This window comes from Eurosta solidaginis, chromosome 4 (assembly GCF_040869045.1).
Source record: "Eurosta solidaginis isolate ZX-2024a chromosome 4, ASM4086904v1, whole genome shotgun sequence".
Classification (NCBI taxonomy): Eukaryota; Metazoa; Arthropoda; class Insecta; order Diptera; family Tephritidae; genus Eurosta; species Eurosta solidaginis.
In genome coordinates, this window is record NC_090322.1 from 145,095,524 (window position 1) to 145,115,686 (window position 20,163).

The 20,163-nt window shown below is 40.9% G+C and overlaps 1 protein-coding gene across 1 annotated transcript in view; it reads left to right on the forward strand.

The window, feature by feature from the left end:
• The first annotated feature begins 7,359 nt into the window (after nucleotides 1-7,359).
• nonC (serine/threonine-protein kinase Smg1) overlaps nucleotides 7,360-20,163 on the forward strand; it is a 58,702-nt gene continuing 45,898 nt past the window's right edge. The window contains exons 1-3 of the mRNA XM_067783266.1: nucleotides 7,360-7,951; nucleotides 10,242-12,624; nucleotides 12,727-16,437. Of these exons, the coding sequence (XP_067639367.1) occupies nucleotides 7,566-7,951; nucleotides 10,242-12,624; nucleotides 12,727-16,437 (6,480 nt within the window). The 5' untranslated portion in view covers nucleotides 7,360-7,565. The remainder of the gene's footprint in view (nucleotides 7,952-10,241; nucleotides 12,625-12,726; nucleotides 16,438-20,163) is intronic.

Below are 20,163 nucleotides of genomic sequence, written 5' to 3' on the forward strand. Positions count from 1 at the left end.
CAACTCAGCTCTTCAACCTGATTATTTCGGTATACTTAATGGTGGGTCTATCTATTTTCCTTTAAGGACTTACAATTTTCGGTTTCGTGACGAAATTAATATACCATTTCATTTTCATGAAAGGTATAAAAAGCACAAATCAGCTGTCCCGTCTGCTACCTTGTATAGTTCCGCCATTACGGCGACTTATTTTAGGGCCAATTAATGGTGACTTAAGGCACAATTGAACTTCCTTAACCCTAACGCCATAGTCGTAACCATGATGGAATTATAGAAGGTGGCGCATTGCGCATGTAAATATTATTTTAAAGGCAATTTCTACGTCATTTTCCTTTAGCTCTTGTTTTTTTCTCTCTTTCTTTCATTCGCTGAACAAGTCAAATGTGACGTAGATGCGCAGCACGAAGCAATTTTGAACTCGTGAATGCACAATCGTATGTGTGTGAATTGTGGTCGTAACCATAGCCATATCCATAACTATCTCCAGTGTGATCGATTAATGGTGCCTTGACCTAAAAATCGTGAAAATTCCTTAAAAATGAAGAAAACGCAAAAAATTACAAACATTTTCCACGAAAAAAAAGTCTGTTAGTCATAACGTATCCAAAACAATGAATAAAATCTACAAAATGTTATTAAATTCACCAACTCAAATATTTTTAGGTTATGGATATGGCGAGAAACCAAAAACCAATTGGTTGACCATATCCATAACCTAAAAATATTTGAGTTGGTGAATTTATTAACTTTTTGAATATTTTATTTTTTGGTTTTGGATTGACTAAGAGTCTTATTGTTTGTGGAATATGTTTGTAATTTTTGCGTTTTCCTCATGGTGGCGCCACCACACTAGAGATATACGCCGCCGCCGCCGCCGATTAGGGTCGGTTTTCGCACGCCGCCGCCGAATGTCAAAAATGTCGGCGCGGCGGCGGCGGTGTCCGTCGCGTTACTATATTTTTTACTCGTTTAAAAAGACTGTTTAGGCCATTTATTGTTCATGTCGAAAATTGGTCGGATATGGTCGAAGGTGGTATCTACGGATGCGCATCACTGCCAGTTATAAGAAACTTTACTCTTTCTAACTGTTCAAAAGTTATTAAAAAAAAAAAGACTATTTCGATGTCAGCTTAATACGGACTTTGCATCACACAATTCGTCAAGTTAGAATCGAGCTCAAGGCAAGAACAATAATTTTTTTCTAATGATAATTATTGTTATTTTTTAATTTTTCTAAATTTGAAAAATTGTATTTTGTGTTTGGAATAGTAAGTAGAAAATTTTTCAGACAACCTGCCATAGCTGCGCAGATAGATCCATTTCGAAGGGTGATAAGCCTTCATCATCAGTACGCTTTAGGCATGCTACGCTAACCATTTAGCTATACAGCGGTGGTTTGTTTGACTGGCAAATTTGCTACTTCTATTCCATTTTACCAACTATATTTATTCAGTGTTGCGCCATCTGAATAAATATAGTTGGTAAAAAGCAGGCATGCTTAACGAACGAAACGATATCATTTCGTTACGATAATCAACGCTAATAAACGAAACGAAGTCACTTCGTTTCGTTTATTAACGTTAAGATCGTCAAATTAACGTTAACGACGACGTTGTGACGAAGTGACTTCGTTTCGTTTATTAGCGTTGATTATCGTAACGAAATGATATCGTTTCGTTCGTTAAGCATGCCTGGTAAAAAGGAATAGAAGTAGCAAATTTGCCAGTCAAACAAACCACCGCTGTATAGCTAAATGGTTAGCGCAGCATGCCTAAAGCTGGAGACATTGGTGCTTTATCGGTAACCTTATAACAGCTGATTCGACCAATCTTATGAGAATCAATGCAATCGATTATTGGTGCCGCTAAGGTCGTAACCGTATCGTAGCCAACCAATTGGGTTTTGGTTTACCGTCGTAACGATAAACAGCTGATTACGTTCGGGATACGGATACAGCGATACGACATACGGCACCAATGACTCCGGCTTAAAGCGTACTGATGATGAAGGCTTAGCACCCTTCGAAATGGATCTATCTGCGCAGCTATGGCAGGTTGTCTGAAAAATTTTCTACTTACTATTCCAAACACAAAATACAATTTTTCAAAGTTAGAAAAATTAAAAAATAACAATAATTATCATTAGAAAAAAATTATTGTTCTGGCCTTGAGCTCGATTTGAACCTTGAATGATTTATCAATAGGCCGATAAAAACAAAAACAATTCACCAAGTTATTAAAATAAAAAACACTAAAAGAAAAGTTATATAATAAATTTATATGCTTAATTTGCATATTTTTTCCAAAAAATATTGAACAATGAATTCAAATAAAATTACCCAAGGCGTTTCAAATTGTTTTCAAATTGTCCTCAAGTTGTTAAAGAACAGCAAAAAAGGTACCGATTTTTTTTAAATTTTGCATTGCGATTGGCTGAAAGAATAAGCCAAATCAGTGATGCAAAATCTTTTAGTAGGTTCTAGGGGCATAAACAGTCCTTTGAAATGATTCTTACCTCATACTTAAGTTGAGGATATATGTACGTATGAGGTTTTGAAAAATCATTTGGGCTTACATTCAAAAATCTGTTGTTTATTTGCGAAACTATACAATAGCATCTGAATTGTTAATTTTAAGTTTCACACTTCATCCTTCAACACCCAAGTTTTCGAGTTTGACATAAAGTTGGCGGCCCTATCCAAAAGTAGTCCCTTGAAGTGAATCACATTGATTATAGCCAACGAAGTTTAAATATCACCTACACGTTACGGCTCCTTTTACAAATGTGAATACGTAGGCACATATATGTATTTACCAGGTGAGGCTTTGTCCTAGCAAGAACACTCAAAGTGGTGAAGCAAAAGCGTTCCCAAAACAGTCGAAATAATGACTGTGTGTGCTACTACCCTGACGTAGTAGACAGTCGAACTAGTCTGAAAACTGAAGCTACACGGTCAGCCATAATGACCTCTTATATCATAAGGCCGGAAAACAGCAGTTAACACCTTTCAACTTAAAATCGGTCGACTTTCATTCTAAAATATGGTTTTGATTTCACGAAGACCATTGAAATCAATGTTGTGAACACATACGTCTGCAAACTTTGGTCTACATTTTAAAAACTTTATCCAGGGTCCTTGTAAAATTTTAATTATATAGATGCGCCGAGGATTATACGATTTTCACCCATGAGTTACGCAATGACATCCACTTAGACTGCTTATGATTTCGAGGGCGGCATCCTTGACCGAATAGTCACTTCCTAACGTTTCAAGATGTTTCTCTGGTGTAGCTCGGCAGCATAGCGCGACAAAAACATCCGTTAGAAAGTGTTCGGAGCTACACCCAGAGATTCTAGGAAAGTGACGTCGATGTGGTCAGGATTGCTACGTTTGCACATCGGGAATTGTAGCTCTTAAAAACAGCCGACAATATTAATATTAATAGACCATTAATAGCAACCGTAACTCGCCTTTGTGCGTGTGGCCAAGGAGCCACACTTGATTTAAAGAAATTGTGTCAGCGACGATTATTAGGAGTTAACCCCAGGTGAAACTACGCATTGCACGAGATATACAGACAAATGTGTGACTATTTTATGTATCTCTATTTCTTTTCAGCAGACGCAGGAGTACCACTTCCAAAGACCGGAGTTAAGTACGAAGCCTCTCTGGAGTAAATGAACGAGGGACAATCCCTCCGCAAGGAACCAAATCGTTGATTTCCTTAAATACATACAAACAAAAACTTTCCTAAATATTAGTTTTTTGAATAGAAAAATCAAGCTTTTTGAAGTAAGAACACCGGCGCGCCATCCACGCCGCCGCCGCCGGTATATAATAGAGCCTACGCCACCGGCGGCGATAAAGTGATCGGCGAATTTAAAACCTGGCGTGGTGCCATATAAAAACCTACTCGCTTTATATATAACGGATCGTAACGGGACAGTGATTAACACGTGGCAACAGGTCATATATTGAAACTAAAGAAAACTCGAAATTATAATGCAACTAACGGAACAAATTACGGCTTAAAAAACACTATTGATTGCATATATATTTTATGCTGAATAAGCAGCTCGTGTTACAAACTATGCAATACTCAGTGCATACTTACATTAAACTACAATTTTGATCGCAAAAATCTTAATTCACTTTTTGTGAACATTGATAAATAAATTTGACAAATTGAATATAATCTGGCGTGGTTGCCATTGAAATACCAATCTCAATTGAAATTACAAACAATTACAAAAATTTATACTAATTCGCAAGTTGCTACACGTGGTTCTGGCCTCAATGCTATTACCATTGTGTACTTACTTACTTACTTAATTGGCGCTTAGCTGTCTAAACGGTTATGACCGTCCAACAAGGCGCGCCAGTCGCTCCGCCAACCGGCGCCAATTGGAAACACCAAGGGAGTTTAAATCGGTTTCACCTGGTCCTTCCAACGGAGTGGGGGCCGCCCTCTACCTCTGCTTCCATAGGCGTGTTCCGATAGAAATACTTTCTTGGCGGGAGCATCATCTTTTGTTCGCATAACATGGCCTAGCCAGCGCAGCCGCTGCGTTTTAATTCGCTGGACTATGTTGATGTCTGCGTATAGCTCGTACAGCTCATCATTAAATCTTCTTCGGTACTCGCGAACGCGTAGAGGTCCATAAATCTTTCGAAGAACTTTTCTCTCGAACATTGTGTACTAGTTGTGGAAAAATAAATATTAAAAACTTTATTGATTTTGTGACTGGCGTGGTGCCATTTAAAACCCTATTGAATTGAAAATACTGTCGGAATATAACCTGGTTTTATGAGGATCTTAAGAATCCCTACCACAGAAATTATAACCCTAAATATAATACATATATATTTTCTGCCCATTTTGATTAATCAGTAGCCGTGTTTTTTACACCCGTATACGTTTGCGCTTAAACTTCATATCGGCTGCCAAGCGTCAAACTTTAAATACACCTCTGCGCATAATACAAATGCATTAGTACGTACTACTAATTTTTAATACACATTATACTCAGATGTAACTGAAATATGTGTCTATGTTTCAATTAACACTAATTCAATGTTTCACCTCTAAAAATGGTGTGTATCCACAATTCATCGCAACTGATTCAGCTGTATGTTATACACAGCCATACAACAGAGGGTTGTGTCTCCGTTTTTCGGTACACCCTGTGCTGTAGCTAGTTGTTTAACCAATGCCGCTAGATGGAGACCCATCATTATATAAGCGAGGATGAGCGTTTTTTACGGGCAAACGTAAACGTAACTGTTAAGCGGGAGTCATTGGTGCCGTATGTCGTATCCCTGTAGTGGTATCCCTAACGTAATCAGCTGTTTATCGTTACGACGGTAAACCAAAAACCACCCTGCAAAAATTGTTGGATTACGTGTTCCATTTTCTTCATGTTGGAGTACTCTAACAATACTCCTTTGCAATGCGTTTGCGGACCGCCAGCAGCCGATCATTGCTCGTTTTTTAATGAACGTGATCACGACACGATGATGATCGAACAGAGTTGCCAAAGTAAAATATTGCATAAAAATAACTGATAATAAAATTTTACTATGGCAACTCTGATAAAATGCAACCGCGCACTGGTTTTATGTATACATACTATAGTATAGAGAAATATTAGTTTCTTTATTCACGCAAATGCTAAATAACATAAGAATATTCGTAGTAAACAATATAAAAGTTGTATTTCCCCTCTTCATTTACCTTCATTTTAAATTAAATTCACTCCGATAATTCTTTCCGACACAATTCGTCTTTAGTACTTTGGCATATGATCCTCTGTGGGTGCTCCATGGAGTACTACAGTGAAAGTACTTTGGAAAGTACTCTCACGAATGTACTCTATGGATACTCACAAACAAAGCGAGAGTGGGATCACCTACTCCTCTCCTAGGACATCGCAATGTTAATTGGAGCACATTTTTTGTGTGAATACAGATTAGATTTGGAATAGTCCTATACTCCCAAAGGAGTATTCCTTACATTATTTATAGAGAACTTGCGTTCTTTGAAGGGCAATTGGTTGGCTACGATACGGTTACGACCTTAGCAGCACCAATAATCGATTGCATTGATTCTCATAAGGTTGGTCGAATCAGCTGTTAAAACCCTGCAAAAATTGTTGGATTACGTGTTCCATTTTCTTCATGTTGGAGTACTCTAACAATACTCCTTTGCAATGCGTTTGCGGACCACCATCAGCCGATCATTGTTCGTTTTTTAACGACCGTGATCACGACACGATGACGATCGAACAGAGTTGCCAAAAGTAAAATATTGCATACAAATAACTGATAATAAAATTTTACTTTGGCAACTCTGATAAAATGCAACAGCGCACTGGTTTTATGTATACATACTATAGTAAAGTGAAATATTAGTTTCTTTATTCACGCAAATGCTAAATAACATAAGAATATTCGTAGTATAAAATATAAAAGTTGTATTGCCCCTCTTGATTTACTTTCATTTTAAATTAAATTCACTCCGATAATTCTTTCCGACAACACAATTCCTCTTTAGTACCCTGGCATATGATCCTCTGTGGGTGCTCCATGGTGTACTACAGTGAAAGTACTTTGGAATGTACTCTCACGTATGTACTCTATGGAATACTCACAAACAAAGCGAGAGTGGGATCACCTACTCCTCTCCTAGGACATAGCAATGTTAATTGGATCACATTTTTTGTATGAATACAGATTAGATTTGGAGCAGTCCTATACTCCCAAAGGAGTATTTCTTACAATATTTATAGAGTACTCGCGTTTTGGAAGGGTTATCAAAACTTCGAAGGCTAAAAAAATTGAACTATACTAGCAAAAAAATCGATTCTTCGTTCTTGGAAAAAAGATCGATTAAACGGATTAAAAATCGAATCGAAATACAGCTCTAATTTGTTGTTTTCGTGCATGTTTTCGTGGCTACAATTTTTCACATTTTTGTGCAATTTTTCGTGGAAGCAATTTAGCATTGTTTACTATATAGTTTGGCAACTTAAACAGAGGTTATGTTGCGAATAGAGTGGAAGGCAGTGGACTAGGCAGTCGAATGTCATAAAATGAAGGAATGGTGTTCGGAGTTTTTTCAAAATTAAAAAAAAAATTGATAAAAGCTTTAATAAAAATAAAACTACTGTTTTAATAACAACAAAAATGCCTTATATATTCTATGTACATAAATTCGTAAAGATTATCTCACTTTAAAATTTGAGTTAAATAATCTAAAGTTTTGTTTTGAAACTGAGTCGAGAACTGTTCGTGTGAATGTGCGAATTTTCACCGATCAGCTGTTAGTTGCGCTACTTGGTAAAATTTACAATGCAATTTAGTGCTTTTTTGACCAGAATTATACTAGAAAGGCTATCACTTAACCTTAACTAATGTGCAAGGAAATCAAGATGCACACTTGGACTAGGAGTAACAATCCAAACAAATAGTAAACATTGGCGTGCATGTGCTGAAACCCCGCGTTTCTCCCGCCAGGTTCTATTTCTTGCATTAAAACCATCAACGTGCAGATCCAACTTAATCCATGAAAATGTCAACAAAAATGTCATCGGTCGTGGTTTCGCACGTCTATAGTGAAGATATGAAAATATCCAAATTACTGCGACGTTTACTTATGGAGAATAATGGACCAGCATCGCTTGAACTTTGCAACAAGTTGGAAATGGCTGTTCGTGCACAAACAAATGCTACATACATTTGTCGATCCTTTGATTTGCTAATGGACAATATGCTGAGCGTACTGAAACAGTGTCCCAAAGAATGTTTGGAAAAGGCAAGCACAGTCATGGGAGTAATGGGGTACATAAATCGTAATGATTTTCCAATTTATAAAAATTACATCATGAAGGCATATCAAACGCAAAAATCTATACGTAAATACTTGATGCTGGCGTTGAAGACAACATTCAGGTAAAGTTTGTGTTTTAGAAATTACTTCGGCCTTGTTCCATCTTGACAAATGTTACTCAATTGCAATAAGTCAAGTTTATGTATATGAGTTATTTATGTTTTGATTTTACCACATTCTTCATAAAGAGTGCAAATAACTTCCACCACGTGGGTCTTAGTTGCTCCGTCTACAGTCTGGTCGGAGCATCGGAACAATTTGGCTTCCTGTCTGCTACACCCCAAAGGCTATAGTGGTGCTTTTGTCATTAAGCAACCCATACTTACTAGGGTCTCGATGGAATAGTTGGCATGTTATCCTTTAAAACCAAATATCTCGGCGATGTGTAGAAAAAATCTGAATAAGCAAACCACCTATCCGAAGAGGGGCTGAAGCTAGAACATGTCGAAGTTATTTTTGAGCTAAGATTGTTTTTATTGATAATATGTATCATCTTTTGAAAACAGGTGATATAAACTTTTCCAAATACTTGTGTTCATGGAATGAATTTCAAAAATTGCCTGTAATCGCTTCTTCAAACGTCCAAACAAGTGGCATTTCGTCTCTGGCATATGGTAGCATGATGTCCTTGAGTATGTTAACATATGAAGTGCCAGTCATAATTTCCCTAACCCAATGAATAGGTCCCACGCGTAGTGAAGAAAAGCATGCCAATATTTTAGGGTTTTTGTTTACTTCGTAAGGTATTCAGTAGAAGGGCGCCGTATTACATATTGGCATGATCCCTTTTCATCATACATGACAATCTTCTACTCCTTCGACCATAGATTTTTGCGCTATTCAAATCATCTTGGCAAATCGAAGTCTCTTTTTTTACATGCCCTTTTGTCAACAACGGTACTTTTCTTGGACTGTGTTCACCCAGGTCGTGCTCACGTCAACGCCGACGAACAGTGTCAAAGCTTGAATCCACTTTTAAGGCTTGTTGTTGCTGTTGTTGTTGTTGGTGTTGTTGTATTAACAATAAAGACTCCCCGAAGGCTTTGGCAAGTGTTATCGATGTTGACGGTCCTTTGCCGGATATAGATCCGGTACGTTCCGGTAACAAAGCACCATTAAGGTACTAGCCCGACCATCTCGAGAACGATTAATATGACCACAATAAACCTTTAAACCATACCGCCCTCCCCACCCCCTAGTTACATGAGGAACTTGGGGTCGCCAGAAACTCGCCTGTTAAATATGTGAATGATACATTCATATTTGTATTAGGATCCCTCTCGCGTAGGCGAGGTTGACAATTGGGTTGCGGAAGCTTTGAAGCTATATAGCTTTTTATTGCGCATATCAACCCCTTGAAGGCATATTTGATCTTAGTAGCAGGCGTAAATGGAAACTGCTTTGAGTATCTGACGACGGACTTAACTGCATTGCTACAACAACAACTACGGACTTAACTTCTCTTACCGACATCGCGGATTCTTCCACGTTTTTCGCCACTTGGTTGGTACTTGTTGGCAACATGTTAATCCTAACAAGCGAGTGCATTTTTTGAAGCCGCCTTCTTAGTCTAATAGATTTTACAGTAGATACCGAAAAATTGTTGTGATAAAACAATTGGCCACTTAAATGAAATGAGCCATAATTACTACTAAAATTTTGACAGAAACTGTATATAGCAAAAACACTGATTAGCTGAGTAAAATCTGAACCATTCCGATACGTAAATAAGGCTGACATCGAATGATGAGATTTTGTCGATTGTTGCCGAAAGTATTTTTGTTCCCCGTCATCTAACATCTTATTAAACAATTCCCTAAAGCGAATTACAACTCTCCAGCTTCCATCCATAATTTCTTTGGATGGTGTCCTCCCGAAGTGATAATATTTATAAAGTTAGTTCCGGGACGTCGGCCTCGATAAAAGCTTTAAGAAACTCGTGCTTTGATTGATACGGTTGACCAGCAATATGCGATCTTTAAGGGGTTTCTCTGGTACTGCAAATGGCACCATTAAGGTACTATCCTGACCATCTGGGGAACGGTTTCATGACCACATTCAACATGAGTCATCCAACCCCCTACTTTCCCGAGGAGCTTGCGGTAGTCAGAGCCTTGCGCTACGAACCCCCTTGAATACAGAAAGTTCATAGATGCCTATTCTCGGATGGCACTCTTTTTTTCTAGCAGGGTTCACCTATTAGCCTGATGATTAAGTGAACCGTTTTCTCCGTTAATATCCTCAAAGAGTAAGCGAAGTCACAGAATATTCCGCTGTATGACAAAGGCTATGAATGTGACAACCTCTTTCCATTTAAATTTATCTATTACATATACTACTTTTTCTTTACAGTTGCGATGCTGTCAATTTGGATTTATCTGTATATAGTGAGCGCTTGTTAGCTGTATTGAAGGATTATCTCGAAAATGCTGAACTGGCTGACACATTTATAGCTGTTAGCGAAACAATTTCAGAATTTTGCAAGCACTACAAACGTGCTTTTGACGTACATTTTACAGATATTGTCGATATAATTGTTGGTTGGCATTTGGAGGCCGAACAACCGTCTAAACTTAAATTGCAATGTTCCGCAACGCTACAACAATTTGCACCATATTTTTTAAAGGAGCTAGATTTCACGTTTGGTTTGCTCGGGCAGTTTCTCGAGGATATCGTTGCATTGGGCGATGAAATAACACATGGCCCTTCACCGACGGCATCACTAACAGTGCTAACAGGAGAGGCTGGCGTAAGGTCACATATGCAAAAAGTTGAAGTACGAATCGGTTGCTTTGTGGGTGCATTCAATTCCATATTGAAGTCTTTGGCGAATCGTATGCAGTTTGTAGGTATAATAGTAGGCCAAAATATTGTAAACGAAGCTGCTGTGACAATATCAAAAACTGCTGAACAAACGCTGGAAGTAACAATGGTTAGCGAGAGTACTATAATGAATATAAATGAATTTTTTTGTCTACTCTTCGCCAACGCTACCTGCGATGTTATAAAACTGGTTAATATCGAGGAACTGATCGCTTTGGAAATGATACAACTTAATCACCTGGGTGATGCGCCTAAATTAACCTTGCTCTATTTGATACACTGTGTGTTTAGGCAATTGCGTACGAATTTGCCATTGTCCACAGTCACTTTAGTTTTCAAACCAACGCATAATCCATTAGCCAGCATCAAATTTACAAATAATGATAAGCTACGTTGCATGTTTCTCAAAGTCTATCATGAGGTACTGATGGTAAAGAATGTACCACTATTACAAGAGGCATACCGACATATTACAATTGATATACTCAACACTATAGAAACGTTGGAAACGCATGATGAAACACTGCCGGCGTATACGAGTGCAATTTTGCAAGCAGAGGCAACGCTCAGTTTCTATTTGACTGCCCTATCCGTCTTGGCTACACAAACATCTTCGATTATTAGCATGTATGCATTGCATCCTTCTATATTGGAATTGCTGATTATACATTGTAAAGCAGGCGCTAACCCACTTTGGCAACGTCATCCCACATTGCATGCGGCATTACTTAATGTACTCGTCATACATTGTTTGCGTAATCATAATTTTCGTACAACATCACGTTTACTTACCACTGAATTGATCTCTACGACAACAAAACATGCCCTAGACGAAAAGAGCTCGCCAACCTCAGAGAACTTCAGCTTAATATTAAATTTTGTAGATGGTATTTTAAGCGCTGCAAATGATTTGAATGTTACCAATTTAAATTTGCTGCTCGACTGGATAATATGCATATTCATTGAGTGTCGTGAAAATGCCACAGTACTGGAGCAGCATACAACTTTTAATGCGATTTGCAAGTCCATTAGTCAAGCCACTTTCTTATCACCACTTAAATGCGCTAAATCTATTGAAATGGTACTCGAATATGCTGTAATCAATTTCGAAGTCTTGGAGTACTTTCGAGATGCTGCTATTATTATGTTGGATGCATGTGATGCGCATGTACGCAATGCTTATACCACTATACTCGCAAAGTTGCCTCTTTCCACCTGTTTGACGTCGGTGCGCATCGACAATCATATAAGCCTGCGCAAATCTCAACTCAACGACCTCATGCAATGGTATCGCTCAACTACTTATTACGCGCCATTACGTAGTAAATATTTCAAAACATTTTTAGAGCGTATCGATATTGATGCCATTGAAGAATATGAATCATTTTGTCAATTCACTTTAGAAATATTTTCTAAATCTTGGGTATCGCGTTATCGTGAAAGCTCAACAGCCTATGAAATAGCGGTGCGCCGGAGCTGCCAAGGAATGGCGCTTTGGTTGGAATATGAAGCCGCGCGGCAATGTGTGCGTAATAAGTTACGCACTTCGTTGGGAAAGCCGCAAGAGACATTTTTGGCGATTGAAGCAATAATTTCGAAATATGCACGCATATTGTCTACCAAAAGTGGTTTGTCCAGCGCTTCCAATGGACGTAAAGTAGCACTAACACACATGATAGCACTACAACGTAATACCCGCGTGCTGCTTGGTTTCATCGATAGTTTGGAGAAGCATATTTATAATGCCGCTGAAGGCACAGCATTTGCTATACCAGCCTTGGATAAGCCAGTGAAAACTTTCTTTCGTATAAATGCGCACACTTGTAATGAATGGTTGAATCGTATAAGGCCAAGTGTGAATTTGATTGCGATGCATAGCATGATGCCCGAATTGGTCATACGTAATTCCGAGGTAAGTGTGACCTCATCCGATCTAACCTAACCTTAGCTAGACTAGTCTAACCGATCCTTACATAATCTAAGCATTCACAATTTTACTCCAATTTTCTTGCAGGCAATTCTCCGCATAAGTAAGCTCACCGACATGCAATTAGATCACACAATTATAACATTGGTGTGGGCATTACTATGCTGCGACGAGCCTTCCTCCCTATATGGTCTACATATTTGGCTTAAGTCACATCATCCGAAAGCAGCCAAGCGTTGTGTCTGGATCTTATATGCCGCAGAACAAGCGCTTGGACGTAAAGAGCATGCCGCTGACAGCTACGAAGCTTTTCTTTCAGAACGCGACTCCAATTTAGATGCGCGCATTAAAGATTTTGTAGTTGACCAGCTGATGTATTGCCTTTACTACACTGGTCAGTGGGGGCGCTGTCGCCGAATCCAAACCCGCTATAAAAATGGTGAAAAAAACAATAGTGGTGGATATTATTACGAATTAGCTGAAGCACTGGTGAATGATTACGAAAGTGAGGCAAGTCGTAGTGCTGCGCTGCAAAATGCCCTAATGGAACTATCTAGCTGGACGCAAAATAATAACGAGTGTAACAGCAAAGATACACATATACCAGAAACATTTTCCTATTATCATATAACACAAAAGTTGCAAGATGCTTGTGTTCTGCAGGCCCTTAAATGGAACGCGATGTCTTGCCCACCACTCAGCGCTGAGTTTCAACACTGCATACGTAGCGGCGTACAAGAGTTACCCTACCACAATAGTGTGTGCCGTATTGGTGAGCATCGTAATGCTCTAAGTGATATACTCATACTTAATCATGTGGCACAAAAGCTATTTACCACACAACATATGCAAGCAGAGGAAAAATTGAGCGGTATGTGTAGCGTCGAAGATGCTGAGAAGTCGACATGTTTACTCAAGTTTTTGCTATGGACTTTGCTATTTGACCAGCGCATGGGCGCGCCTGTACATAGCGCGTGTCACTATTCACTTTATTTAGATGTAGCGCATAGAGCGCGTTGTGAAGGAAACGGTGGCTTTTGTCGCACAATGTTGCAATGCTTCTTTAGGAAAAAGGGATTTCAAGAATCGCTTTCTGAAGTATCGCGTCAGCTGCGCGAGAATGAGTATATGGTAAGTGTACGCGATGCCGATTTGGTGCGCGGTTTCAGCGAGTTGGCGAAGTGTTCGTATGTCACCTCAGCAAACCAAATTAATGCCATCAGTCTAGGCGCTGCATATTGTACACAAATTATAAAACAATTTAATGGGCAACAACACGGCACGTATCCGCCAAGTAGCGCAGATATGCTGCTCACGCTCGCCGATTGGCTCTCACCGCGCGTTGGAGGTATTTCGAATGGTTTGAGCGCTGGTGGAGTAAGCAGCGCGCCAAACAATAATATTAATGCAGCGCTTGCCCTGAGAGAAATGCAAGAATTATTGCAAGCGTTGCCTGACATATCAGTAAATTTTATAAAAGAAAGCGGTGGGAATGAAGCTGTTAACGCACTCATACCGCCCGCTGAAAAGGCTATTGGCAGGCTTATCAACGCCAGCATTTATCAGCAGAGCGATTCATGCGATGCTTGGTTTGCATATGGCAATTGGTGCTATCGCTGGGGTAAACGCTTAATGGAAGCAAAACAACCAAATGAAATGAAAGCATTGGCATTACCACAACGCGACATGCATGCCATCCGCGAAGTTCTGGGCGGCCAGGTGAGTGATGAAGCGATCAGTCAAGTTGTGAGCGTGCTAAACGCCCAACAATTAAGTAATCTAGATACGGAAGAAGAGGATATTGAGAAGAGCGAGCTCACCTCTAGCGAATTAATTGAACAAGCTTTGCGACGCGTTGACGTGCTTGCGTACAAACCATCAGAACAAATCGCAAGTATTATAAAAATATGGCGCCAAGCGCATCGCAGCGTTTATGTGTATTATGAAATGGCGACAAAGGCTTATTTCACTTACTTAACTATTGGCACAGTGCAAAGTGAGAACAAACGGGCAACAACAATTGGCGCTGTAGATTGTACACCTGTTACAGTTACGTTGCGCTTGTTGCGTTTGATCGTTAAATATGCAGCAGGTTTGCAAGAAGTATTGGAGGAGGGGCTGCGCACCACGCCCCTACGCCCATGGAAAGTTATTGTACCTCAGCTATTTAGTCGTCTAAATCACCATGAGCCCTATGTGCGCAAAAGTGTTTCTGATTTGCTTTGTCGTTTGGCGCAAGATCGCCCACATCTGATTATTTTTCCTGCTGTTGTTGGCGCTCATCAGGAAATAAAAGACTGTGCGCCAGTAAACAGTGCGTTCAAAGAAAAACTTACCGTCGACGACGACGCTCAAACAAAAGAGACGAAATGCAACACTCTACTGTCAAATTGTTTCCGGTCTTTGCTTCATACACTTTCGCAGCAAGCACCCGATACTGTTGCGCATGTGCAAATGCTTGTACGGGAATTGAAGCGCGTCACATTGCTTTGGGAAGAATATTGGGGGCATGCAGTTTCGCAGTTATATAGCGAATATGCACCACTTTTTAATGCACTCGAGTTGGAATTGAAAAAATGTGGTGGCACAGCTACAGAAAAAATTCTAGCAAAGCATGCTGTTCTAATGCAACACTTAGCTTATGATATGGAACGCATTGCCGCAGTTAGTGCGAAATCAGCTGATACCAATTATGAACGTAATTTTCAAGAGCGTTATAGTGTGCTGATCACAAATACAATAAATGAATTGAATCAACCGTTTAATGCGACCAAACCCTTCGATGGCTGGTTGCGCATCAAACAATTATATAGCGTTTTTCAGCAGCGCTCCCTACGCGGTTATGCCTCTACATTGAAAATAGCTGACCTCAGTCCCGTGCTGGAAAATATGCGAAACACAGCAATATCTATGCCAGGTGTCGACACCTACGCTAAAGAGCCTGTCTATATTAGATCTGTTGATAGCGCAGTGCACATTTTACCAACCAAAACCAAACCGAAGAAACTCGCTTTCTACGGCAGCGATGGACGCAAGTATACTTACCTCTTCAAAGGCTTGGAAGATCTACATCTGGATGAGCGCATAATGCAATTCCTATCCATTTCGAATTCAATGATGGCGCGCGCTAATATTTCCGGCACCGAATCACCACAACGCTCGCGCGCTTTTAAAGCGCATCACTACTCTGTCATACCACTGGGCCCCCAATCCGGTTTAATCAGTTGGGTTGATGGAGTCACACCGCTATTTGCTGTCTACAAGAAATGGCAACAGCGTGACGCAGCACTAAAACAACAGCAAAAAGAACGACAAAGCTCTCAACAAAATAATACTCAGCAACAGTCAGAGGTAGCGGCACCTACAGCCACACGTCCATCTGAACTTTTCTACAGCAAGTTAACACCTCTGCTAGCCGAGCAAGGAATGAAAGTCACCGATCCTCGCAAGCAGTGGCCTCTTGCTATATTGCGGCGCGTCTTGGATGAGCTGATTAAAGAAACGCCACGCGATTTGTTAGCTAAGGAATTGTGGTGTATGGCAAATACGGCAGCCGATTGGCGTAAATCTATATGTAGCTATGCAGCGTCCTTGTCAGTGATGTCAGTTATAGGTTATGTTATTGGCTTGGGTGATAGACATTTGGATAATGTGCTGATTAATTTGACTGCCGGTGAAATTGTTCATATCGACTATAATGTATGTTTCGAGAAAGGAAAGACGCTGCGTGTACCAGAAAAGGTGCCATTCCGACTGACACCCAATTTAGAGGAAGCGTTAGGAATAACAGGCATAGAGGTGAGCTAAAATTGAACTCAGTTAAATGTACTTGTATATGTATGTATCCCATTTTCTAAGGAAATTATAAAGTGTGTTATACCTTAAGACCTCCGCCAAAATATTTCCGTGTAGTTTTGAAATTCACGCGCGCTGGACCAATCTGAAAATAGCGTTAGTTATGCAAGAAAACAAATAACTGCCAATATTTTTTAAACGGTTCGGCGACAATTAATGATTGAGTAAATATATGGCAAAAAAGTGGGCTCGAACAAAACCCTAGAACTATAAGGTCACCCTTCCCGCGGCAGCCGGCTCTATGTACCGGAGCGACTTGGGTTTTCTTTTCTGACCAAGGGCTGTAATTTCCATGTAACCCCGATACATTTGTCGTCTCTACCACAAATTGTTATCCTCGGACAATCTTTTTTCGGCTGGACTGCTACACGCCCCCCTGCTCCGGGAAGGTATTGAACCTAAGCCCGGTCCCAGGCTGTGGTTCTGCTGCATATACCGGAAAAGAATCTACCTCAGACGGTCATACACTTGCCAGTGTGGCCCGTGTAAGAGATCGTTTCACCGTTTGGGTTGTTTTGGGTTAGAACCTAACGTTTGTCGTCCCCAAAATTTCTACAAAACTTTTGTGGCTTCCTGCTTTTCGTTTCCAAGGACATCCCACGGTTCGCGCTTAACTGTACCTCCGCTACCTTCAGAACGCGCTTTTACCACCGTCCCGCCCCTCGCGTAAGAAGGAGTCATCAACTTCTAGTCCCCCACACCATGTGCTCCGTATGTCAGCTAAGGATATTTATGATAGCGACATCGGTCCAATGCAGTTCATGCCTTGGTCGATGTCATCTTCATAGATGCTTCGGGCTAACACCGGGCTTCCACCGTGCTGCCAAAACACAAGTACCAACCCATCGATACCAGGTACCCAATTATCAGTCGGACAGCGCACTTGACAAAGCCTAAATCCTGCAAGGTATATTCACCCATTTCTAACTCCCAAAGTGAAGACTGCCACCCCGTTGCACTTCAGAATTCTGCAATTTAATTGTAATGGGCTAACCGGAAAGATCGCGGAGATAGTTGCGATAGTTGGCCTATAAAAAAATTTAAATCTATATTCCTTCTGCCACCTGCTGTCCAAGGGGCTATCGCCCTGATTTCGGTGCGCTACGTGACCTAGCGAGACAACTCGACCCTAGAGACCCCATATTAGGAATATCAACTTGGATATTATGCGGTTGGTAAATTAACACAAACGTGCCAAATGGGACGAGCATCTAAAGAACTGCAACCTCTCTGCGGGTGTCGGTAAACTGCGGTCAACCGTCAAATCCTTGTCCAATCCAACAAAACGCAATTATAGCTTTCGGAGATAAGACTATCATATTCGGAAACATGCGCGAGCGCCTTTTGCCGACAATTTGTAATGCATCCTTCAGAAGGCAAGGTCAGACGGCCCCATCAACAAAACGCAATTATAGCTTTCGGAGATAAGACTATCATATTCGGAAACATGCGCGAGCGCCTTTTGCCGACAATTTGTAATGCATCCTTCAGAAGGCAAGGTCAGACGGCCCCATAAACACAAACACGACAGAGCTTGAAGGAGCCATCCAAAAAGCCAAGCTCTCTAAATCAATTGGCCCAGACGGAATAGCCATGCCAATGCTAAAAAACCTTGGTGCTGAGGGAATAAACTACCTACTGCACGTTTTCAACCTGGCGTTGAAGTTCTTTGACGTTCCCAAACAACGGAAAATGGCAGGGATGACTCCACTAGTAAAGCCTGGGAACCCAGCTAACGGAGGCGAGTCATAGCGAACGATATCACTAGTTTCGCCAGTAGAGAAGACATTGAAAACCGCCCTGCTCTCTCATTTCATGGCGAATCTTTGCCTAGACACCCATTAATATGGCTTCCGCAAAATGCATAGCACCACCACCGCGCTAAACGCCATAAATACTCAGGATGGTGCTCGTGGTACTAGACTTGTCAAAATCTTTTGACACATCAACCACGGCACGCTACTCCAAAACATAGAAAGCTAACCCCTTCCCCTTGTCTAAAAAGATGGACCGCAAATTATCTGAATGGTCTGCAAGGGTCAGCTCAATTAAGGAACGAAACCTCAAAGTCTAGGAGACTTAAACAGGGGGTACCACAGGGTGGTGCCCTATCCCCGAATATGTTTAATTTCTACATATTAAAGCTCCTCACCCCACCAGAAGGAGTTGGATATTTCCACAGATCGATGAGCTTTGCAACAAAATAAACGGCTACCTCCCTGATCTCTCCAGTTTTTTCGCCTCTCGAAACCTGACATTATCACCGACTAAACTTTATCGGCGACCTTATTTACAACATGGGCGTCCCAAATGTCGACGGTTTAAACATCCACGTCAATGGCACTACGCTACCGACTGTCTTACACCCCAAACGTTCGATCAGGATTTACATTTTGGTGAGCATGCAGGCGGAATTGTACTGAAAATCCAGAGCCGCAATAAAATCTTCAAATCTCTTGCTAATACTTGGGATAAAGAAAAATAAACGCTCATTACCACTTCAAAGTAATTGGCTAGCCGATTGTATGCTACGTATCTCCGATATGATCGCCAAGCCTAAAGACTACTCACTAGAAGAAGCTACAGGCCTGCCAAAATACCGCCCTCAGAACCGCCACGGGTTGTCTTCTTATGTCCCCAGAACACCATATACATAATGAAGCGAGAATACTCCCCATTAGGGAGAGAAACGAGATGCTAACCAAACAATTCCTGTTGAATACCCAGAAACCTGGGCATCCCAACAGACATCTGATTGATGAGCCTACACCGCCCAGAGGCTTAAGAAGTCATCTCCGTAAGCATGACGAGGAAATACGGCACCTGAGAACACAGTCGTATGAAGATAAAAAAAACACAAGCAGGTTCTCAGTGAACTCCACAAACAGGCGTCGGACCTCTATTCCCGGAATCGCCCGGTGAACCCTTTACTCAAAGAACAATATCCAAAACTAGCAGAGGAGGAACGCACTCTCCATAGGGAAACGCGCGTTACTCTAGCTCAACTTCGATCTGGATACTGTAACAGGTTAAACTCTTACCTATCGAGAATCAACCCCGATATACCAAACATATGTCCTGCTTGTAAAGTGTCCCCACATCACACCAAACATATCTTTAACTGTATTGTGGAACCAACGCCTCTAACACGTCTCTCATTATGGTCCACCCCTGTTGAAACAGCAAGTTTCCTTGGACTCCCGTTAGAGGACATTGATGACAATTTGTGATCGGTCGCACCTATTGATGGGTCGAAGTACTGCTACAACAACAACAATCATTTCCTATGCCGACGGCTGCACGATAGTGGCAACGGGACCGGCCCTCCAATAGATGAGTTAGTTTCTAAAATAAACTGCTCCCAGTCTTTTTAGTTTCTTAACCTCGCGCAACCTCGCACTATCAGCGACAAAATCCACGGCCACTCTGTTTGATGTCGAAGGAACAGTTGACGCAATTATTGGACGTTCAAGTCGATGGTTGTTGTTGTTGTAGCAATGCTCGCCCCACCTAATAGCCGCGACCGATCACAAATTGTCATCACTATCCTCTAACGGGAATCCAAGGAAACTTGCCGTTTCAACAGGGGTGGACCATAAGGAAAGGGGTGTTAGAGGCGTTGGTTCCACATTACAATTAAAGAGATGGTTGGTGTCATGTGGGGACACA